General features: G+C 39.2%; 2 protein-coding genes across 3 annotated transcripts in view; one reads left to right on the top strand and one right to left on the bottom strand.

The window, feature by feature from the left end:
- Nucleotides 1-6,163: 6,163 nt before the first annotated feature.
- Nucleotides 6,164-16,097, top strand: fam174b (family with sequence similarity 174 member B). Of its 2 annotated transcripts, XM_061925051.2 has the most exons (3): nt 6,190-6,753; nt 11,858-11,989; nt 14,117-16,097. In XM_061925051.2, the coding sequence occupies exons 1-3, from the start codon at nt 6,467-6,469 to the stop codon at nt 14,118-14,120; spliced, it is 423 nt and encodes a 140-aa protein (XP_061781035.1). In that variant the 5' UTR covers nt 6,190-6,466; the 3' UTR covers nt 14,121-16,097. The 2 variants fall into 2 exon arrangements, with proteins under 2 accessions (XP_061781034.1, XP_061781035.1); XM_061925050.2 differs by lacking the exon at nt 14,117-16,097 and having other exon boundaries at nt 6,164-6,753; nt 11,858-12,008.
- A 158-nt stretch (nt 16,098-16,255) lies between these two features.
- Nucleotides 16,256-23,244, bottom strand: part of st8sia2 (ST8 alpha-N-acetyl-neuraminide alpha-2,8-sialyltransferase 2) — a 66,154-nt gene continuing 59,165 nt past the window's right edge. The window contains exon 6 of the mRNA XM_061925049.2: nt 16,256-20,497. Within this exon, the coding sequence (XP_061781033.1) occupies nt 20,185-20,497 (313 nt within the window). The 3' untranslated portion in view covers nt 16,256-20,184. The remainder of the gene's footprint in view (nt 20,498-23,244) is intronic.

Genomic DNA, 23,244 nt, shown 5'->3' with positions numbered 1-23,244 from the left:
ATGGATGGATGGATAAGCAACTAATTAATGGTGAATATGTTCCCCGTACTAAAGTGTTACCATGTTTTATTACTGGTGCACAAAATGAACCGTGCATGAACATCACCTTGTTCAAAGAACAAAACCAACACAGTGCATAAACTCACAACAAATTACACACCTGCAAATCAGTCTGACTTCTGCTGTTGCCGTATCCGTAATTCGCCGATAGGGAGAAGTTTTTATTTACACGATGAGTCGGGTGTATTTTGACCTCCGCCGAACCCCTGAACCCGACTCACCGAACCCCTAGGGTTCGATTGAACCCAGGTTATGAACCACTGACATAGACTAATATAAACACTGGTCTGGGACGGTGTGGTGTGCCTTGCAAACAACAAACAGGATTGCATTCATTAGTGTTGTGTTTCTGGAAAAAAAAAGACTGCATCCACCTTCTGCACACAACACTACAATGCATGTTTATCTTAATCAGTCCATACAAGCACATATTTACATTTAGAGTTTCCTAAAATCTTAACAAAAGTAAACAACACACAGTTACACCCTGACTTCTTCCTTCTCGTTCAACTTTTCAAACAACTATAATGACTGCTGACATAAAATATGTACAATAGCATTTTTTAAAGATTAGTACGCAAGCTCCAAAACCAGTTTTAACTGTTAAACCCGATTAGAGCCGTTTGTTTGCACAGACACATCATGATGTGGAGTTAGTTCCTCCTTCGGCAAAGATGTTATGTCTTCTAAAGTAGGTCTAAATCCCTAAAAAAAAAAAAAAAAAAGTCAAGCTGATGAACATGCCTATATAACAATACTTGTATAAAATGTGTCATCACCAATAAAATAACATGTTTATATACTGCTGATCTCAAATTGCCTGTTGACCCTATAAGGTGCATTCTGCAGTTGCTCTGTGCTGCCATCTGGTGGTGTCTCTATACAAGGGCGAATAAAAGAAACAGTCCTCACAAGTGGAAGATACCTGTTGGATGACCCAGACTAAAATGTTGTGCAATGCCCCCCATTTTGAAATGAAGGCATTTACAGCACTACATTGTACTGTAGTAGTGAACACTTTACATAACAGTAATTTTGTTACTAGTACACATAAATTATAACGAAGGAAATGTGAAAGAATGTTAAATTAGGCATAGTAGTATTTCTAGCACTTTAAAAATGTCTCATTCAGCTACTTTGTTTAGACTTAGACAAACTTTATTGTTTAAGGGAAATTGTTTGACACACTCTGGCTTTAATGTAAAGTAATGAAAGTCTCAGGAGCTACTTTGATCATCTGCCACTCTTTCAGGCGCACATCAAAACCATGTATGTGGTTGCAGTACAGGCTCAAATAGTCCACAAAGAACAAGGCACAAACATATGACAACAGAAATATTAAAGAACGCAAAGGCCATAAGAGACATTAAAGAAAACAAAGCGGATGCATCCTGCTGCCACCTCAGCGATGCCATTTCTACATACAGCCTCAAAGTAAAACGCAATAAAAAACCATGGGAAAACAAAAAAATTATTACAAAATAATAATTGATACATGTTGTGCACATACAACAGCATCATGTATAGACAAACGACAAAACAAAAACACCATCTTAACACCCACATACGCAATGCTCCACAACATTGTTGGCTGGCTGGCCAGAAACGGAATAATCTAACTCTTCTACTCAGACAAAAGGCTGAACATCTGTCAAAACATTCACCTCTGCCTGTTTGCCTGCGCTATTATTTTTCTGACAAATGTACACGCTTAATCCCAAAGTTTGATCTCATAAATCAGTTTGACTTGAAATTTCTCACATTATGACAAATCACTGTAAGTTTAGGGTGTTTAGCCGAAGCGTCACACAATCCGGTACATGCCTTTAGGGGAGTAACAAGCACACATGACAAATTTGTGCAAGATTAGCTGCATTTAGGGATGTAACGATTTAAAAATGTTATAATAAGATAGGCTCCGGCGCCACCCGACCCCGAAGGGAATAAGCGGTAGAAAATGGATGGATGGGATAATAATGTCTATTGTGACCAAAGTTATCACGGTTATCATAACTATCGCGGTATTGTTGAATGTGCTCAAAAAGTACTTGTACACACACCGAAACCTTTAGATTTGGTTAAATGACTAAAATATATACACCCACAGTTAGAAAGCACACTGTTTTGTGTTTCTTATGTTTCACTGATAAATGTTTTGGCTGGTGTTGTGGCATGCTACTCTGTTCAGCGCTCATTGAACGCAACGTAAAAACACCTCAGTCATATTCCTCTGAGTATACTGATCACTCTGTTGTTAGAGAGCACAGCTTTTAGGTTCAATGTCCACATTTTGTTTCTGTAAGTTTAGATCTATAGTAAGTTTAGATCTATAAGTTTAGATTAGGTATGTTGTTTCTTAAGGTTGATTGGCAACACTAAATTGGCCCTCGTGTGTGAATGTGAGTGTGAATGTTGTCTGTCTATCTGTGTTGGCTCTGCGATGAGGTGGCGACTTGTCCAGGGTGTACCCCGCCTACCGCCCGAATGCAGCTGAGATAGGCTCCAGCACCCCCCGCGACCCCAATAGGGACAAGCGGTAGAAAATGGATGGATGGATGTTGTTTCTTAATGGGGAAATATGTTAAAGTAGCAGCATAGTGGAAAAACAAGTTGACTTGATATGCTTATTTGTGGTTCATTGTATCCATTAAACCCTATCCAATTTTTATTTAAAATCCTCAAAGTATGTGAAAATACTGTTTAAAATGTCCCAAAATGCCACAAATCCAGTCAGCCATTTTAATGTTCAGCTCCGAACACCTTCGGTAATTTTCGTGAATTCTACGTCACTGTAGGAGGAACGCTTCTGTACTCTGACCATGTTATAAGATCAGTCATATTAGACTTAGACTTCCTTTTTAATGTCATTCAAATTTGAACTTTACAGCACAGATAAGAACGAAATTTCGTTACATAAGCTCATGGTAGTGCAGGATAAAAAAGCAATAAGGTGCATGTATAAATAAATAAATATATATAAATAATATATAGACATATATATATATATATATATATATATATATATATATATATATATATATATATATATATATATATATATATATAAATAAATATAGATAAATATATATAAATACATAAATAGATTACTGTACAGATAAATATATTGCACTTTTCCACATGCATCCACGTTTATGGATGTATGTTATATTGTCTTTTTCATTCCAGCGAGTTAATCCATTTTGGGGGGAGTTGAGGGGATAATTTGATTATGATGCGTTCAAGAGTCTTACGGCCTGAGGGAAGAAGCTGTTACAGAACCTGGAGGTTCTACTTTGGAGGCTGTGGAACCTCTTTCTAGAGTCCAGCAGTGAAAACAGTCCTTGGTGGGGGCGAGAGGAGTCTTTGCAGATTTTCTGAGCCCTGGTCAGGCAGCGGCTTTTTGCTATCTCCTGGATAGGAGGAAGAGGAGTCTTGATGATCTTTTCCGCCGTCCTCACCACTCTCTGGAGAGACTTCCAGTCTGAGGCATTGCAGGCTCCAGTCCAGACAGAGATGCTGTTGGTCAGCAGGCTCTCTATAGTGCCTCTGTAGAATGTGCTGAGAATGGGGGGGGGGGCTGTGGTCTTTTCATCCGACGCAAAAAGTGCATGCGCTGCTGAGCTCTTTTTACAAGAGCTCCAGTGTGTAGGGACCAGGGTATATTGTCAGTTATCTGCACCCCCAGGAACTTGGTGCTGCTTACTATCTCCACCGCTGTGCTGTCGATGTAGAGTGGAGCGTGGCTGGACTGGTGCTTCCTGAAATCAACGATGATCTCCTTGGTCTTGTCGACGTTCAGGACCAGGTTGTTGGTTCTGCACCAGTCAACCAGATGTTTCACCTCCTCCCTGTAGTCCATGTCATTGTTGTCACGGATGAGGCCCACTACTGTCGTGTCGTCCACATACTTCACAATGTGGTTAGTAGTGGACCTGGCGCAGCAGTCATGGGTCATCAACGTGAACAGGAGCGGACTCAGGACGCAGCCCTGGGGGGAGCCGGTGCTCAGGGAGATGGTACTGGAGGTGTATTGGAAATACGCCAAATTAAAAGAAAAGACGTGTTGTTTATCATTCACAATCCTTATGTAAGTTAAGAACATATATGCTTGGCTTTTTTATGCATTCAAAATCGTAAATTAATAGCTCACTATTGAGCCGACAGATCGAGGGTCCTTTATTGCGCCCATTATACTCGCTATAAAACATCCAGAGAGCGCTAACAATACTCCATCCACATGTCGTGACCTGAAAATTGACCAAATATGAGTGAATGCAGCTGAGATAGGCTCCAGCACTCCCGCGACCCCGAATGGGACAAGCAGTAGAAAATGGATGGATGGATGGATGAGTGATGATATATATAAGACGGGTGGTATTTTTAGCAGCGCATTGATAGCAATGAGCTAATGCTAGCATACGGTGTTGTTGAGTACTACAAACCGGCGGCTGCTTTTGCTTTGTCTCAAACTTGCTGAAAGTAAATTCTAGATTATAATTCATGCATCTCTTACCTGGTAGTCGACAAATATGGCCATGGGCCGACAGGCTGGTCGACTTTCATGTCCCAGAGTTGGCGAAAAAGACGCTTGTTGTAGCAACTTTTTTTTTTAACCTTTCGTGAGTATTGTGATTGACTCTTCATCTAAACCGAATTATGTGAGCGTCAGCACTTCAGCGGGAGTAAAAATATTACTGCAATCGTTTGTTTTATTATGGTTTAATGTGGTTACTTTGTATGTTTAGCATCTAGCAATAATGCAGATGCTATAGTGTTTCAATAAAGCTGCATCCGGGTAGCAGTCAGCTTTCTAAAACTTATTGCTCATCCTCTTTGTGTTCGGGCTCAAAATTACAAGGTTCTGGATCATATTTTTTTTCCAAAAGTCTGCTTGACTAGCTTTGTTGTTTATGGGGAAGAGATCCGTCATTACTCCTGCTACATCACGCGATCTCGTGACTGGCTTCCTCATTATCTCACCAAATGGCTCAGGGAGCTCCGTGTGATTGATACTATTTTGATCATATTTTTTTATTCGCAAACTTTGGACGTTACTATAGATTATTATCTCTTTTATTTAATCTAGTTCAAGTGCGTTCATGAGTTTATCAAAGTGAGGCTATCAATCCCGGTTTTTCGAAAATGTTAAGTTTAAAATGGTAATATTAACTATCAAGCGTTTTACCGCAGTGATCATTAATACCGTTTATTGTTACATCCCTAGTCGCCATCAAGCAAAATGTCTTTGCAGAGGCATGGGTGAGACATTTTTGCTTTAATTATCAGGCGAGCAATTCTAGTGTCCATACATCCATTTTCTACCACTTGTCCCTCTCGGGTTCGCGGGAGGGGGGGTGCTGGAGCCTATCATAACTGCACTTGGGCGGAAGGCGGAGTACACCCTGGACAAGTCCAATTCTATATTGTAAATAATAATAATAGGTAATTTATTAGCATGTGAGTATCTTGTAACAGGGCAGCACGGTGTCAGAGGGGTTTGTGCATCTGCCTCACAATACGAAGGTCCTGAGCATTCTTGTGTTCAATCCCAGTTTCGGGATCTTTCTGTGTGGAGTTTGCATGTTCTCCCCGTGACTGCGTGGGTTCCCTCCAGGTACTCCGGCTTCCTCCCACCTCCAAAGACATGCACCTGGGGATAGGTTGATTGGCAACACTAAATTGGCCCTAGTGTGTAAATGTGAGTGTGAATGTCTGTCTATCTGTGTTGGCCCTGCGATGAGGTGGCGACATGTCCAGGGTGTACGCCGCCTTCCGCCCGAATGCAGCTGAGATAGGCTCCAGCGACCCCCGCAACCCCAAAAGGGACAAGCGGTAGAAAATGGATGGATGGATGGATATCTATTAACAGTAAATAAGGCAAATAGCATATCGTTACATGTCTACCTTTTAAACTGTGCATTATTATCTATGCAAAGGCAAACTGTTGGTGACAGTTAATTGTACTAATTGAATAAAAAATGTTTAGTATTGAATTTAAACGGTTCACACAACAACCATTATCTTTTCTTTCAGATGGTGACGTCAAACTGATGACAGCGGTGAGGAGATCGTGACAATTCCGAGGTTTCGTGGAGGCGTCACTCACAAACCAGGAAAAGTGGGCGGTCCTGCTGGCTGAGCTCTTCCGGCGGAGGAGGCGTAGGTGGGTGTAGGATTATCCCAAATAATCACTCATGCAATCACGAAGGTACTGACTGATTCAACGCACCTCAAGAGGACAACAATTTGGAATCTAACGGTATTTACAATTGGGACGTTAATTTTTTAGTCCTGTAGTTTATTTCAAGTGAAATAGGAAATTCCCAGTCTATAATGTGACAGCTGTCGTCGCGTTTGCGCTACTTCGGAGAAATACTTGCCTCAATCACGTCGGCGAACACATGACATGGCGACTTTTTACTTTGCTTTAACTTTTATTCTGGTGGCGGCGTTTTGGAGCGTCGACGGCGAACCCCGGACATTGTCTTCTCCCGCCACGCCGTTAAACGCAACATCATCAGCACCCGTCATCCACAAGGACGACCGGAGCGACAACGACAATGCCACCCACGCAGCCGTCGGAACCCGAATTTCGACTCTCATGACGCATCTGCCCACTCTCAAAGTGGTCGTCATTCTCACCTGCGTGTTGACAGCTGCGCTCATCACCTGCCTGCTGGTCAAAGTGGTCAGGTAAGCGAGACCACAGGGTCAATAATTGATGTCTCTTTTCTTCTCATTATTATTATTATTATTATTATGTTGTTTCTCCTTTTCGTTTGTGTGAAGCCTCAGGTTCCTAGCAGATGAATCAATGACAAGCATGTGATAGTGTTCACTCCATGTGATCTTATTGGGGCAAAGATTAAATGTCAGGGTCTATTCATAATATGGCTTCAAGCTTAATGAATCATAACATGACTTAGCATATTTCTGCTATTTTTAGTTATATATGCATCTTTTTTAATGAACATTGTAATCTTTTGCATGTGGTATTTAAAGGAGAACTGCACTTTTTGGGGAATTTTGCCTATCATTCACAATCCTTATGCACACATCTTTTTTAATGCATTCTAACTTATAAATAAATGCTAGCAAAAGTCAGCTAAAAATGGAGCTAATGGGAGCCGCTCTGTTCCGCCTATAAAGAGCTTTAAAAATGTCCAAAAAATCCTCCATCCATGTTATATATATATATGCTGCAAGTATGTAATGTCGTAACAGGCACATTCATAATAACATGTGATATTTACGTATTTTGCTCATTTTAAGCGTGCGGCGGTGTATTATTTCACAGACACATCACAGCGTTTGCTTTTCCTTCACAACAACTATTAATCATGACAGACTTCATTAGAGACAACAAAGACTACTTTGGGACCAATGATGATCCAGAACCATATATTTTTTAGCCCAAATATAAGGATGATGATTCACATGTTTTACAAACCCTGTTTCCATATGAGTTGGAAAATTGTGTTAGATGTAAATATAAATGAAATACAATGATTTGCACATCCTTTTCAACCCATATTCAATTGATTGCACTACAAAGACAATATATTTGATGTTCAAACTCATAAACTTTTTTTTTTTTGCAAATAATAATTAACTTAGAATTTCATGGCTGCAACAAGTGCCAAAGTAGTTGGGAAAGGGCATGTTCACCACTGTGTTACATGGCCTTTTTTTTTTAACAACACTCAGTAAACGTTTGGAAACTGAGGAGACATATTTTTTAAGCTTCTCAGGTGGAATTCTTTCCCATTCTTGCTTGATGTACAGCTTAAGTTGTTCAACAGTCCGGGGGTGTCCGTTGTGGTATTTTAGGCTTCATAATGCGCCACACATTTTCAATGGGAGACAGGTCTGGACTACAGGCAGGCCAGTCTAGTACCCGCACTCTTTTACTATGAAGCCACGTTCTTGGGCACTAATACACCCCCATACCATCACAGATGCTGGCTTTTCAACTTTGCGCCTATAACAATTGGGATGATTATTTTCCTCTTTGGTCCGGAGGACAAGACGTCCACAGTGTCCAAAAACAATTTGAAATGTGGACTCGTCAGACCACAGAACACCTTTCCACTTCGTATCAGTCCATCTTAGGTGAGCTCAGGCCCAGCGAAGCCGACAGCGTTTCTGACAAACGGTTTTCGCCTTGCATAGTAGTTTTAACTTGCACTTACAGATGTAGCGACCAACTGTAGTTACTGACAGTGGGTTTCTGAAGTGTTCCTAAGCCCATGTGGTGATATCCTTTACACACTGATGTCGCTTGTTGATGCAGTACAGCCTGAGGGATCGAAGGTCACGGGCTTAGCTGCTTACGTGCAGTGATTTCTCCAGATCCTCTGAACCTTTGATGATATTACGAACTGTAGATGGTGAAATCCCTAAATTCCTTGCAATAGCTGGTTGAGAAAGGGTTTTCTTAAATTTGCTCACGCATTTGTTGACAAAGTGGTGACCTTCGCCCCATCCTTGTTTGTGAATGACTGAGCATTTCATGGAAGCTGCTTTTATACCCAATCATGGCACCCATCTGTTCCCAATTATTTGGAACATCCCACAGGTGTGCAGGCTAAGTGTTTGATGAGCATTCCTCAAATGTTATCAGTATTTATTGCCACCTTTCCCAACTTTTTTGTCACATGTTGCCAGTGCCGGCCCAAGCCTCCATGGGGCCCTAAGCAAAATTTGATTTTGGGGCCCTCTATTTCTGCCAATAATATTGATTGTTGATCATTCACACACCTACTATAAACTCATTGCGGCTCTGGCAGTATTGTTTACATTATCCTATTGTCAGCCTGGCATGTCTTTACAAATGACATGTCATTTATAAAGATATGGGGGTGGCCCAGTTAAGAACATAAATAATACCAATGAATGAACGAATGATGTCCAGAGTGCCACATATGGTTCCTAATCTTAAAATGTAGAAAACATTCAGCTACAAGAGTGGCCTGGGGTTGAACAGTCCAAGTGATAAAGCTTTGTATTTACAGTAAAAGTGTCATCTTGTCTCATCAGTCTTGTACTTATTAGTCTTTAATTACTAGTTTACATTTTTAGTTAATTGTTCATATTTAATGTTTACTTTGTACAAAGAGAGCGCAGTCTACTGAAGTTAAATTCATCAATAGTTTTCCCCTTTGAAAGACGCAAGGCAAATTCCTTCCATTTCACCATGTTGCTACAATGATCTTCACTGTTTTCATGCTGTTTCAGCAGTGCACCTATGTTGACCCAATCCCGCTGTCCCTCGGCTGCCAGTTTTAAGGACTTTTTGGAAAATAATTTGCAGCAAAAGCAATAGACTGCATCTTTACTTCTTGAATAAGTCAGCCAGCTACGCTTGACTTTTTCCCCATTGACTAGCTGTCTGTAGGTATAATGATAATGAAAACTTCGGCCATCATGCCGTTTGGGGAATGAAAAGTTCTCCTTAATAGATAGTGGTCCTCTGATCACCTGTCTGAATCTGAGAGGAAAGATATGGCGTCACATTAGTGCCAAAAATCCGAGCGCATAAAAACTGTTATCGCGCGCTGATTCTCCACTTCGTGCGCGCGCGACACCCTTTTGCGCGCGCGTGGTGTCTTTTTGCGCGCGCGCGGTGCCTTTCTGCGCGCGCGCCGTCTCGGTCTGTGCGCTCTCTGTGTACTCCTGGCATCTCTCCTCGCGCTGTCATGTTTCTTTTTGGCACTTTGGGGGCAGGTATGCTTAGACGGCCCCTCCTTTCTGATTGGCTCTGAGCATTTTTCATAAGACCAATCATTCTCCAGCGTAGCAACGTTGTAGCCATCTTACCTCGGACAGCTAGCCTCAATCATTACATTGATGTCAAAGCAAGTTATGGTAATTTAATTAGTACATGTACCAATTAAATTACCATAACTTGCTCGATTTTCGACCAATTTACAAACGGTTTGCCTTGTTACAAATCTTATTACATGTAGATATGACATAGGATGCTGCACCTGTTGAAATCACCTCTTTCGCTATAAAAAAAAATGACTTAATTGTGCAACATAGTTGTGTAGGGTCAGTGTTAGTCAGTCTCTGATTATTTTAAACTGTTTCAGAATACATGATTAAAAGGCTATTTTTAACATTTTAAAAACAAAATTCAAAGATTATTTCATTAATTTTATGGCTGAATCAAAAGAAATTCCATAAATTAGAAAACAAATGTTCAAGAAGAAGTGAAAACTTTGCGCCTATAACAATCTTGATACATATTGACGATGACCCGCCCTGCTATACTTCTGATTATCTCTGAGCATTTTTCGTCTGGCCAATCAGAAAGAAGGGGCCGGCTAAGCATACCCACCCCCAAAGTGCCAAAACGAAACATGCCAGCGCACAGACCGAGACGGCACGCGCGCAAAAAGGCACCACGCGCGCGCAAAAGGGTGTCGCGCGCGCGCACGAAGTGGTGAATCAGCGCGCGATAACAGTTTTTATGCGCTCGGATTTTTGGCACTAATGTGACGCCATAGCAGGCGGCAAACGTCACAGGTGCAGCAGAGGCAGCTTTACATTTAAAGAGAGGCAGGAAGAATCACTAAGCCTAGATCAGCAGCAGCACTCTGTTGACCTAAAATTGTGTTTTTGTACAATAATATATCTTTGATCATTTAGAAATCATCAGTCAGACTCGTACATGCAAAAAATAAAAAATAAGAATTTTTTGTTAATTGCTTTTGGGGGCCCCCTGGTGGCCGCGGGGCCCTAAGCAAGCGCTTAGTACGCTTATGCCTTGGGCCGGCTCTGCATGTTGCTGGCATCAAATTCTAAAGTTAATGATTATTTGCAAAAAAAAAAAAAATATCAGTTTGAACATCAAATATGTTGTCTTTGTAGCATATTCAACTGAATATGGGTTGAAAATGATTTGCAAATCATTGTATTCCGTTTATATTTACATCTAACACAATTTCCCAACTCATATGGAAACGGGGTTTGGAGAAGCTGTGTGCTAAACCGATCCAGCTTCAGTGAACCACTAGCAATATTAATATTGTTAAGTGCTAAACAAGAAATACAAACTATGAACATAATAAAACAATCACTTTCTGCACAATGTCTGCTCTCACTGGGATGCCGACTGATGGAATGTTCATATCTTCCCATTTAGATGAAGAATTAATCATAATCCTCACGCAGGTAAAAAAAAAAAAGGTGCCGCAAACAAGTGTTTTTTTTGTGTCTTTCTTGCAATCTCCGGATCAAAGTTGAATGTCAAAATTGACCAACTTCTCGTTTTATGACAACAATTTACTATGCAAGTGAGAGGCATGATTTATATTCTAGAATTAACTTTGACCAACTCATAGGCGATGCAGCTGCTCACCAGCTCAATATGTCAATATAGCAGCATTAGCTAGTGAGCGCTCTGTGATTACGGCACCACTAAAAGTAGTTTGTCTGTGTTAGCGCTTGTAATAATGATATCGCGAATACTTGGTTAATATTCAGGTCACGAGATGTAAATGGAGCATTGTTGGCGGTTTTTGGATGTTTTTTTTTAGAAGGTTTTATGGGTGTAATAGTGTACTCCCTCAGCTGCATTGTTAGCCTCCTTGTACTTGCAGTATATTACAAATTAGAATGCCTTAAAAAAAGAAAAACATGTGTTCTTGTCCTACTAGAAATTGTAAATGATAGGTAAAATTCCCCCCAAGAAGTGCAATTCCCCTTAAAATCCTTTCTAGTAGTCATGAGGTAGTTTTTGTTCTGCGCAATCATTTGTAACTAACCCTGTGGAAAATTTTTTTGTGGTGAGATCTGGGAGAAGAATCCGGAAAACCCGAAAGTATGACATTATCACGACACCAGCTGAGAGAGTAGAGATGGCCCCGCTCAACGACGAGAATGACGACGAAGACGATTCCACTCTATTTGATGTCAATTACAGGTTTGTTCTGAACAAATGAGCGCAGTATTTACATGAAATAATTCATCAGCAATATAGAAAGCCCCGAAACATACAATTCATTACAAGTGTTGTTGGCATTGTTCGTTGGTATTGCTATACATACTTCCTTGTATAGATAATCTGTTTTAGTTGTCAAACATTGCTGGAAAAAACACAAATAAATCTCTTAAGAAATTTTAATTGCAACACAAGCATAAAAATAAGTTAAATCGCTGTGAAACCTAAAAACAACAACCATGGTTAAGGATGGTCCTACTGAAGGCGAAGCTAATCCGTACAGCCTCTTTTCCGTATTGTCTCTTTCCCTATTTTCATCCACACTGGTTTAAATGTAGCTTAATGATATGTAAAGCGCTTTGAGTCTCTAGAGAAAAGTGCTATATAAATATAATTCACTTTACAATTCACTTCTCTCTCTACCCTCTGCCTCATACACTGCCAGTGTGTTGCTTTCCCTTGCCTCTGTAGCCAAAGCGCTTGCTCATTGTAGACCTTCTTGGTATGGGTAGTGCCTTGAGATATAGGCCAGGATAGATTGTATTTATCCCACAATAGGAAAATATGTTGTTGCAGTGCAGAAACAAAAAGTCCACCAAAATGAATGTAAAAAAACACATAAAAACAAGAGGAAAACAGCAAAGTACATACAATATATTAAAAGAGCACATACTTGATGCAACCAGCTGCCACTTCAGCGACACCATTTCAACATACAGCTACAAAAATAAAACCACAAAACAAAAAATTAGCAATAAATAACATGTTGCCCACACACAATTGCACCATGCATAAACAACAAAACTAAAAACATAATTTCAACATCCACATACATACCGTGGCCTCTGCAGTGCTCCACACCATCGTCTGCTGGGAAAGGGAGCAGCATGGCTTGGGACCGCTACAGACACAACAAAGCGACCAAGAGAGCCGACTCAGTTCGAGGCTGCCCACTAGCTCTTGGCCAATATCCGGTCCTCGCGAATGAGCGACAATCCGCCCAGGGAGACCGAAGTGGAGACTGTCGTTTCCTCCGCATCTTCTCCGGTCTCTCCACATGCGCAGAGATCCAGCAGCTGGTCTCCGGTGCAAACAAGGCCATTGCCAAAAGGCTCCCCCCGGCAGATCCAAAACGTCACAAAAAAGCACCGCAGAAGTCACGTCGCGCAAGTGCCACCCCTTGTTGTGCAGTCCCAAAAGGCAAAAATCGCATTAAAACTAGGGGGGAACTTCAAGAAGACAAGATGAGGATACACAAGAGCGCAGAGCTCTGCAACCAGCAGCCTTTACAGTGAAAAATAAATGCACATATATCCTCTGCTGTTGCAGAGGTGTAGTGTACAGTTTGAACTTCTGTCACTAGGCCCACTATGGCAGCACAAAACATTTACATAAAACAAAGATGATGGGGAGAAGATGCAGTCGAAGTGGGGGCGCGTAAATAAGACCGCCCAAGAGACGATCAGAAAGCAGTTTGAAGATGGTCTGTAAAACATAATCTATGCGAAATGTCAAACAAAGAACTGCCATTTTGTTTTGTAAACCAAAAGGACGTGTTTTAAATGTGGGGGAAAAAAATCATAATTATGACCCTCTTGAGCTACTGGTTAAACCAGGGGGGGACCCTTTTTCTGATTGGGCCATACACAGTTCTGTACAGCATCCTATCTAGCCCGCTATGCAATTAAAATAAACAAACATCAGAGGAAAAATCCCGTATCATAGTAAAAATATTTTATTTTTGTACATTAAGTATGGCCCTGTTATTTTACTATATTTTATCCGCATATGGAATTCCTTCCTTCCAGGTTGCAAGAAGTTTTATTAACCTCAATTTGCTAAAGTGCCGACTGACTTTGTTTTGACCGCGAGAGTGGACGCCTTTAAGTGGATATTTTCAAGCCCAGTAAATGTCTAGATAGACAATAGTACAAGTAGTAAAAAAACAGTGATGTTGACACAAGGTTTCACCCTTCCGTCCTTTCAATTGTTCGCTTCCTTGAAGGGAGCTACGGCGTCCTGTTATTTACCTGCCATCCACTAAGCTAGCACTTGCATGCTTCTACCTTAAGGTATATAAAGCCAGTAACAGTGGTTTTGTCTTTGCAGGTGAATCCACCATGGACCAATATTTGTCTACCTGGATCAACTAAATGGACGTCAGCTTATTATTTTATGTCCACCAAGTCTTACCAGGGACATTAGCCAGCATTTATCAACCACAGTAGTTTCCTAAGTAGCTTCCTCAAATGCCACTCGCCTGTCAGGCGGATTGGGGATGAATCACTACAAAATGTAGAACTTCTTGTTGTCGACTTGTACTCGATGGGTGTTCTTTTTAATAGAGCCAATGCAGGGTATCACATGCAAGAATTGTGCAAGCCCTTAATTTTAACTTTCATACCAAATGATGTCTACTAACAAGTATTTTGTGAATATATACTGTGTAAGGCCCTCTGTTACAATAGATGGGGTCGGCCTATATTTTTTTACTATGCGTTGTATATTTCTAATTTTCTGTCACGTCGACTGCAGCTTACATGTTTAAAAAAAAAGCTATAATTGGGTATTTATTCATCTGTTTGCTATGAAAGTGATTGATCCTATTTAAGGAATCTTATGACAACACAAAGACGTCATGTCTTGTTTGATTTTAAACACTGAACAATGTCACAACAGTTGGTCATTTTAATGTAAGGGTGGTTCATGAAAGGATAGGATAGGATACTTTATTTATTGCAGAGGGACAAGCGATAAAAAATGGATGGACAGCGCAGATACAAAAGTCCACAAAAATAAGAGGGAAACAAAGGAAATACAAGACATTAAAAGCCCAGAGCTGATGCAACCAGCAGCCACTTCAGCGGCGCCATTTATACATACAGCTACAAAAGTAAAATGCAAGGTTAAGTAATGTGCTTGTTTTGAGCATTAATGAGGCCCATTGTCTCAACCATAAAGCACACACCAGATGTGTTTCCCACAACAACCAACCAAAACTATGAGTTACGTTTAAAAAAAAAAAAAAAAAAAAAAGTACAATAAACCGGGAGCTTAGGTTTTGCAAAGATCTTTTAATAATGAATATGTTTTTGTTTTCATTCAAACTATCACTCGCATTGTTCCTGTATATATCCAACTCCAAATGCATCATCACTGCAGTAGTTTTATTTTCAGTTTTGAACATACATATAGGATAGAATGTGAAAGTTTGTGAATGGTGTTTAACATTCTTTGTTGGTATATGATATGATGCATTTGATAACAGCGTACACAGTTCCTGTTCATTCCAGTATTGAATCATTGTAAAATGTATCATTTATTGTACATGCAGATAACCCTGTTCTGGTGAAACTGTGGAAAAAACCCTGTTCATCTCGTGAAATCTATTCTGTAATTCTATTTGAACACGATCATCTGTGTGCCTATGTTTAATTTCTCTGGTAAAATATTTTCCTTATAATTATGTGAGTTATTTGAATAGTGCAGCCAATTTCCTTAAGGCTGTTCATGATAAAAGTATGGAGGTTAACTTGTGAAAGCTTTTTTGGTCACTGAATTTACATAACGGAAAATGTTTGCGTTCGAATTTTGCGATCTGAATTTTTTACATCAAATAATGCCGACAATTGCATTGAATAAAAAACTAAGTGTTTAAAAAATCTGTTAAAATTTAGTGTGTAAAATAAAAAAATTGTGCACTAAAATTCAGTGCAACTCAAGACCCACTTCCGGTAAATTAAGACCGAAGCGATGGATCTTGTCTTAGAGCCAGCCGATGAAGCCTCAAGTTTGAAGTCACATGAGACGGGTCTCAATTTTTATACTGAATTTTAAAAAACTGTATTGAAACGGTCAGCATAATTTGTTGTCAAAAAAATTCAGTCCACAAAATTAAAACGCAAAAAATTAAGTTACATAAATTCAGTGTAAAAAAAAAAAGCTTTCGTAATGAAGACACAAACTAACCTCCATACAGAAGACTTTGAAATGTATTTCTGCTTGACTTCCAATAGTTTCCCACGTGCAGCCAACAAAGGTCTCTTCAGTTTCCATGTTTCTGAAAATAATAAAAAGCTTTTTGCTTTAAGGCCTTGTTTTTTTGGCTCACAAAATACATTCATCTTGTCGTAACAGCACAATTTAAATGTCAATTAACAAGATACATTCGTTATCTATTAAGCATTGTGTTTTAACAAAAGCAAAGCATGCATAATATGTTTAGCTGTAATTAGGACAAAGCTGTAGAAGATGGATGGAATTAGGACAATATGGAGAAAGAAAAAGCAACAGTAAGTCATTAAGAGAACTGTAGCTTTCCACAAAAAAAGTCATTCATCAGCCTCAGACTGTTGACGTCCTTTGAACAACGTTCATGTCTATTCCTAACTTAATAGGCAGTGCTTTGAGGCAATGTGGGACTCAACAGGCCCACCCTGTCACAACACTTCTATAATACGTACTCGTCACATGACAGGAGGTTCACCAGAGGCTTCAGCATTAATTGAATATTTTACTAACGTTTATGCACATACATTACCTTGCAAAATGAGCTAAGAAAGTGCTTTACTTGAAGACAACCTACAAATGAAAGCTAACCCTAAGATGATAAAAAAGCGATACAACTCCATTATAATTAAGCTTAATCCTTACAGTCACAGCTACATACAAGAAGTTTATGTTCTTCTTCCACGTCCGTTTTTGGACTGCGAGTTTCAAGTAAGAATCAGAAATACTAATTTCTAAACATATAAAAGCAGTATTAGAATGACACTGAAAAGGTAAATAAATGTCAGAAGTCGTAATTGTACGTCATAGCGCAGCAAAACAAATTTTTAAAATGTACTTTTGGGAATTTATTCTTGTAATATTGACTTATTGCTCACAAAAAATACATGTTTATTGTCATGTTTTGACTTTATTCTTGTAATATTAACACGTTTGTATTTAATAAAAAAAAAAAAAGTAATCTCATGAACGTTTTTCTGTATGATGAGATTTTCAAAAATAGATGCGTATATTTTTAGGAGTTTGTTAGTCAGATTTTAATTTTTAGGTTTCGTTTCTTTTTGGAAAATCAAAACATTTTACATTTTTTTCTACAGTACCAAAAATAAACCGTAATTGGGGCATACTATATAATATTCTGACTTATCTTTGATGAAAACAATTCTTGTAAGATAAAAAAAAACATTTTTGCAAAATCACACCTTTATTCCTGTAATACTATGACTTTTTCCTCATAATATATTACATTATTTTAAAATACAACTTTATTCTATTAAAACTATTTTCCTCAAAGCTCATTCCTATTAGGGCTACACAATATGACATGAGGAATGATGACACCATACATATATCAGAATAAAAAAATTGTACAAATTACTAAAGAGGCGAGATTACTTGTACTGTGCTATAAGTGGGTTATGGTGAGCAAGTGAAGCGCTACTTTTTTTTTTACTATTTGCATTGCTGTAATCTGCCAGTCGTACACTTCCCCTGAGCTCATTGTAAACAAACATGTCGTCGATTGTGTGGGACATCTTCACTCTTTTTGAGAAAAACTCTACGCGTGCTATTTGAATCAAATGTTCTGCAACCATTTCGCCAAGAGGGAAAAAAACATTTAGCTTCAACACATCAAACCTTATCAGCCACCTGAAATGCCAGTATCGCTACGACAGGGTTTTGAAAGCTGGCGTTTGAAAAGTGCAAAAAGTTTGAGACGACCCGCGGGCTCAAGAGATCTGTGAGAATGTTGGACGACCAGCCCTTTGCCACCGTTTGAGATACTAACTTTTGTCAGGGCAAATCATAAGTCTTTCGCAAATTACGCTTAAATCTGAATTGAAAAAAATTATAGATATAAATATGTTATCGGTATCGGTTTTAAGAAGAAGCAAATATCAGTATCGGTGTGAGAAAAAAACATGCATCCCTAAAAACTATGTTTTCATGTAATATTTCAAAAGTATTAATGTATGATTATTTCCCCCAAATTAATGTAAAAAAAAAATCTTTTTACTAGTAATAATGATTTATTTATGTACAGTATATTAGTATTTGTGTAAAATTGCTACTTTTTTCTTGCTTAATTATTGTATTCCTTTTTTAACCTTATCACTATGGTTCCCTTTATAGATTACTTGTATAAATAATGTATATTGCTTATAATAGGCACAATATCCAAATACTTATTAGTTAAGGAGCTGTTTGCAACTTGCTGAAAGTTAAATTTTTCAAACCAAAAAAATATAACAAGGACACCAGCAGCTAACTTATGTTACCATTAGTGGTTTAACGGAACATATATCATTTTTATGTGTCTAATTTTCACAATTACTGTTATAGGGATGTAACAATATGAACATTTCGTATCACGGTTATCGTGACCAAAGTGATCACGGTTATCAATATTATAGCGTATTGTTGAATGTGCTCAAACAGTACTTATACACACTGATATCTTTTGACCAAGTTATTTTTTTCAATAACTAAAATGGACACACTTAGAAAAAACCCTATTTTGCATGTTTTGTGTTTCTTTCTAAACTTTTATTGTTTTAAATATCGTTTTTGTGCTGCAGCACTTTAAGATATATTTAAATGAAAAGTGCCTAACAAATAAAATCTAGTACTTATTATTTCTGGTGGAAGTTGTGTCCTACTTTTTGTTCAGCGGTCTTTGAATGCACCATAAAAACATCTCAGTCTCTTATTTCTCTGAGTATAAAACAATCACTCTGTTTTAAGAGAGCATATACGTTTAGATTGGGGTATGTCAAATAGGGAAAGACGTTAATGTCTCTTATTTTCATTTTTAGCATGTAAGCTAGCAAGTTGGCGCGAGTTAAAGAAAATGCAGTTATCAATAATAATAATAGTTGAATAACAATACATATAATAAATATTAATTTAAATTCAAATCAGTAATACTAATTATCGGGAGTTCTACTGCGATCATCATTATTACCGTTGATCGTTACATCCTTTAAAATAATTCTCCTCACTTTCAAAGCCATTCATAACCTCTCTCCATCATATCTCTCTGTCCTGATCCATGTCGCCACGCCCTCACGTTCCCTAAGATCCTCTTCATCCATCCATCTCACTGTCCCTTTATTTAAACTGTCCACCATGGGTGCCCGAGCTTTCAGACGCTCTGACCCACATCTTTGGAACTCTTTACCACCAGACCTTTGCAACTTATAGTCAATATCCCTCTTCAAATCAAGACTCAAAACACACCTATTCCTGACTGCTTATTCATTGTACGGTAATCATCTTTTCTTTTCTCTTTGTTGTTGTTGTTTTTTTTATCCAATTTGATTTTATTGTTGTGATTTTGTATGGTGTCCTTGAGTGCCCAGAAAGGCGCCTTATAAATAAAATATATTATTATTAATATTATTATTAACTAATAATTATGTAGAGTAAAAATTTCAAAAAAAGCAGCTGACAATTTGCCGTCATTTTTGTCGTTACAATAGGCTATGCATTTAAAAATAGCCAAAGTTATAGGCCAAACTACCAATCAAAGCTAATTTATGTTCACATGTGTTCCGTAGGGCGTGTTCAAGTCAAAAGAGGACGGGATATAATGAAAGTTAGCACCCTCTAAGCAGCCGCGGTAATGTTGCAAACATCCCCTTTAAAAGAGTGTTTAGGGGAATTTATTTAAAGCACATTTGAGGACAACGTCTTTTTTTACATTTCTAAGAATATAGACCTTTTATACATTCATAAGAAATGACATTCTAACCTCCAGTAGAGGAAGAGCTGGTGTTCTTGACTAACTATTGGCAACGTCTGTGCAAACAGGCCTGTGTGAACAGCTGCTACACTCCCACATTGTGCCCACTTCACGTCTCATGGGGCTCAGTACAATACTACATTCTGCCTTTTTTTTCTCGTTTCACCTCTTAGGTAACAAGGACATGAACACATGATTTAACCCTGTGAGAGTAGGAATACCAATTTGAGTATTCGATTTGTAGCCCAAAAATCGTCAAAATGAACTCTCCTTGCGAGAGCTAATTGTGTTGGCAACTTTTTAACAAGGCAGACATAGAAAAATGCCAGTGCCTTTAAAGAAAATGCATAACCCCAAGTTGTATAAAGGAATGCTGAAAGTGCGGTTAGACCAGGAAGTGTTTCCACAGAGATATTCCACTTAGCTATTTGCTTTGCAGCTCTTTCTGCTGTCCGCTCTCTGCGTCACAGCTCCCAGTGTGAAGCCGCAGCGCCCCCCGTCGGTGCAGAGCGCTCAGTGTCCTAAACTCCAGAGGCATGGTGTGGGGACTGGAGCTGGAGGTGTACTCGTATTTTAAAGCGTCGTAGTAGTGGTACTTTACCGCTTTGCCCTGCGGGTCGTGGGGGAATGGCCAGAAGCCGTAAAGATGGATTTCCTGACAGAAGCGGGTAGCCATGGTGTACATCAGGAGACCCGTGGTGGGGCGCTTGATGTGGACGTTATTGGTCAGCCAGTACCTAAAGAGACAAAGACGTGATGTTTAAAAATAGTTACATATAAAGCAGTGACGTGCGGTGAGGTTCATGGCTGGTGAGGCACTGACTTCATCACAGTCATATTTACAAACATATGAACCCTAAAGATTATCTTATTCACCATTTGATTGGCAGAAGTTAACGGGTTATGTTTAAAAGCTCATACCAGCATTCTTCCCTGCTTGGCACTCAGTATCAAGGGTTGGAATTGGGGGTTAAATCACCAAAAATGATTCCCGGGCGCTGCTGCCCACTGCTCCCCTCACCTCCCAGGGGGTGAGCAAGGGGATGGGTCAAATGCAGAGGACAAATTTCACCACACCTAGTGTGTGTGTGACAATCATTGGTACTTTAACTTAACTTTACACATACAAACTGTAGCACACAAAAAAGCACATTTAATTAAAAAAAAAGTTATTATGGTCTTACCTTTACTTATAAATGAAGTCCATGTGCTGCTCCTTTTGAACAAAAGCATCGATAACTTGTTTATAGAAGTCTTCCTTATCTTTCTTCAGTTTTAAAAGTCTCTCTGTCTCGATGGAGATCTTCCTTTAATTATTACCTCCCGCTTCGATTGAAAGCCCAGTTTAGAAAACTGTTTTATTTCAGATATGTAATCCTCCATGTTAATAGTCCAGGCGAGAGGAAAAATTAAACGATCGCTGCTAACTGTTGCTGCTTGTTGTCACTTCTTCTGCAGCCGAGTAGTCGCAGAAATGCTCCCTGGGATCACTACCGCCCTCTACCACCAGGAGGCGGGATTACTGCGAGCCTCACACAGTGCGTCTTCGCAGCAGTTTTATGATTGCTCAGCACAAGAAATACGTTACACACATACAGTTGTTGACAAAATACACTGTACATTATATACCTCAGCTAACTAAACTATGGAAATGATAATATAGTTCATATAGCAATACGGTCTCACTGCACAGCAGGCCAGCAGTTAGCCGAGTCATTGCGCAATCCATAGTGAGGCTCAACTGAGTGACGTGCCTCAACTGGCTGCTGATCACCGCAAGTCTCTTCTCAGTATTTGAACGGCAAATGTGAAAACTCAGCAATTTTGAATAAAAAATCATCTAAAACTGGTGAAGTTAAATGGAAAATAACTTTATAGTATAATCACTGGATATATAACAATTAAATTTTTTTTTTTTCTTTTTACATTTTTTTTCTTTCCATGATGGCACGTGAGGCCCCGCCTCACCTGCCTCCCCTGACTGCACGTCACTGATATAAAGTGTTAAGGCCTTAGTGCCTAATGCATTCATCCAACCAAGCAACAGGTAGTGCAACAGACTAAATCCAACAAAGTTTTTTTTGTAATAATTGTACGTTTTCCCTGTAATAATTCAAACATTATAGTAAAATTATGTCTTTATTCTTATAGTATTTAAACTAACATTTTAATCACAATCACGGCTCCCACAATTAAACGTAGGTGATCGTCGACGATATCAACAATTAAAAAGCAGGTTCCGCTGCATATCAAATCAAACATTCCCAAATCCGCAGCGGCAGAAAGCAGCCCTGCGAAGCGCACAATAACACCAAAACCCCATAACCACTGAAACATTTACATTATTAGTATTATTTACATTTTTACCGGGGTTGCTGCAGCCGATCGCATCGTTTTCACTTCATTTCACACCCCTCACTGCAGTTAGATGGTGACAGGGTGGACAATATTGGAGTGGAATACTATTTGAATTTGCCATCATTTTGAAAGCTCAACACAGCTTCGTGTCACTGGTGGCTCCCGCTGCATGCAACAGGCGGCCTGTAAAACCAAGCGTGGGAAGGTTGCCACAACTTCTTTATAACGTCTTGCCATTTTTTGTACTTATTTTATTGCAAACTTTGTCAGTGCTCCCGAAAACAAACACTAGAGATGTCCGATAATGGCTTTTTTGCCGATATCCGATATTTCGATATTGTCCAACTCTTAATTACCGATTCCGATATCAACCAATACCGATACATACAGTTGTGGAATTAACACATTATTATGCCTAATTTTGTTGTGATGCCCCGCTGGATGCATTAAAAACAATGTAACAAGGTTTTCCAAAATAAATCAACTCAAGTTATGGAAAAAAATGCCAACATGGCACTGCCATATTTATTATTGAAGTCACAAAGTGCATTATTTTTTTTTAACATGCCTCAAAACAGCAGCTTGGAATTTGGGACATGCTCTCCCTGAGAGAGCATGAGGAGGTTGAGGTGGGCGGGGTTGGGAGGGGGGTAGCGGGGGGTGTACAGTATATTGTAGCGTCCCGGAAGAGTTAGTGCTGCAAGGGGTTCTGGGTATTTGTTCTGTTGTGTTTATGTTGTGTTACGGTGCGGATGTTCTCCCAAAATGTGTTTGTCATTCTTGTTTGGTGTGGGTTCACAGTGTGGCGCATATTTGTAACAGTGTTAAAGTTGTTTATACGGCCACCCTCAGTGTGACATGTATGGCTGTTGATCAAGTATGCCTTGCATTCACTTGTGTGTGTGAAAAGCCGTAGATATTATGTGTCTGGGCCGGCACACAAAAGGAAGTGCCTTTAAGGTTTATTGGCGCTCTGTACCTCTCCCTACGTCCGTGTACACAGCGGCGTTTTAAAAAGCCATAAATTTCACTTTTTGAAACAGATACAGATAATTTTGAAACCAATACCGATAATTTCCGATTATACATTTTAAAGCATTTATCGGCAGTCCGAAATTATCGAACA

The sequence above is a fragment of the Nerophis lumbriciformis genome, linkage group LG29 (genome assembly GCF_033978685.3).
Source record: "Nerophis lumbriciformis linkage group LG29, RoL_Nlum_v2.1, whole genome shotgun sequence".
NCBI classification, from domain to species: Eukaryota; Metazoa; Chordata; class Actinopteri; order Syngnathiformes; family Syngnathidae; genus Nerophis; species Nerophis lumbriciformis.
Note: the sequence above shows the minus strand (reverse complement) of the source record. Positions and strands in the feature narration are given on the sequence as shown.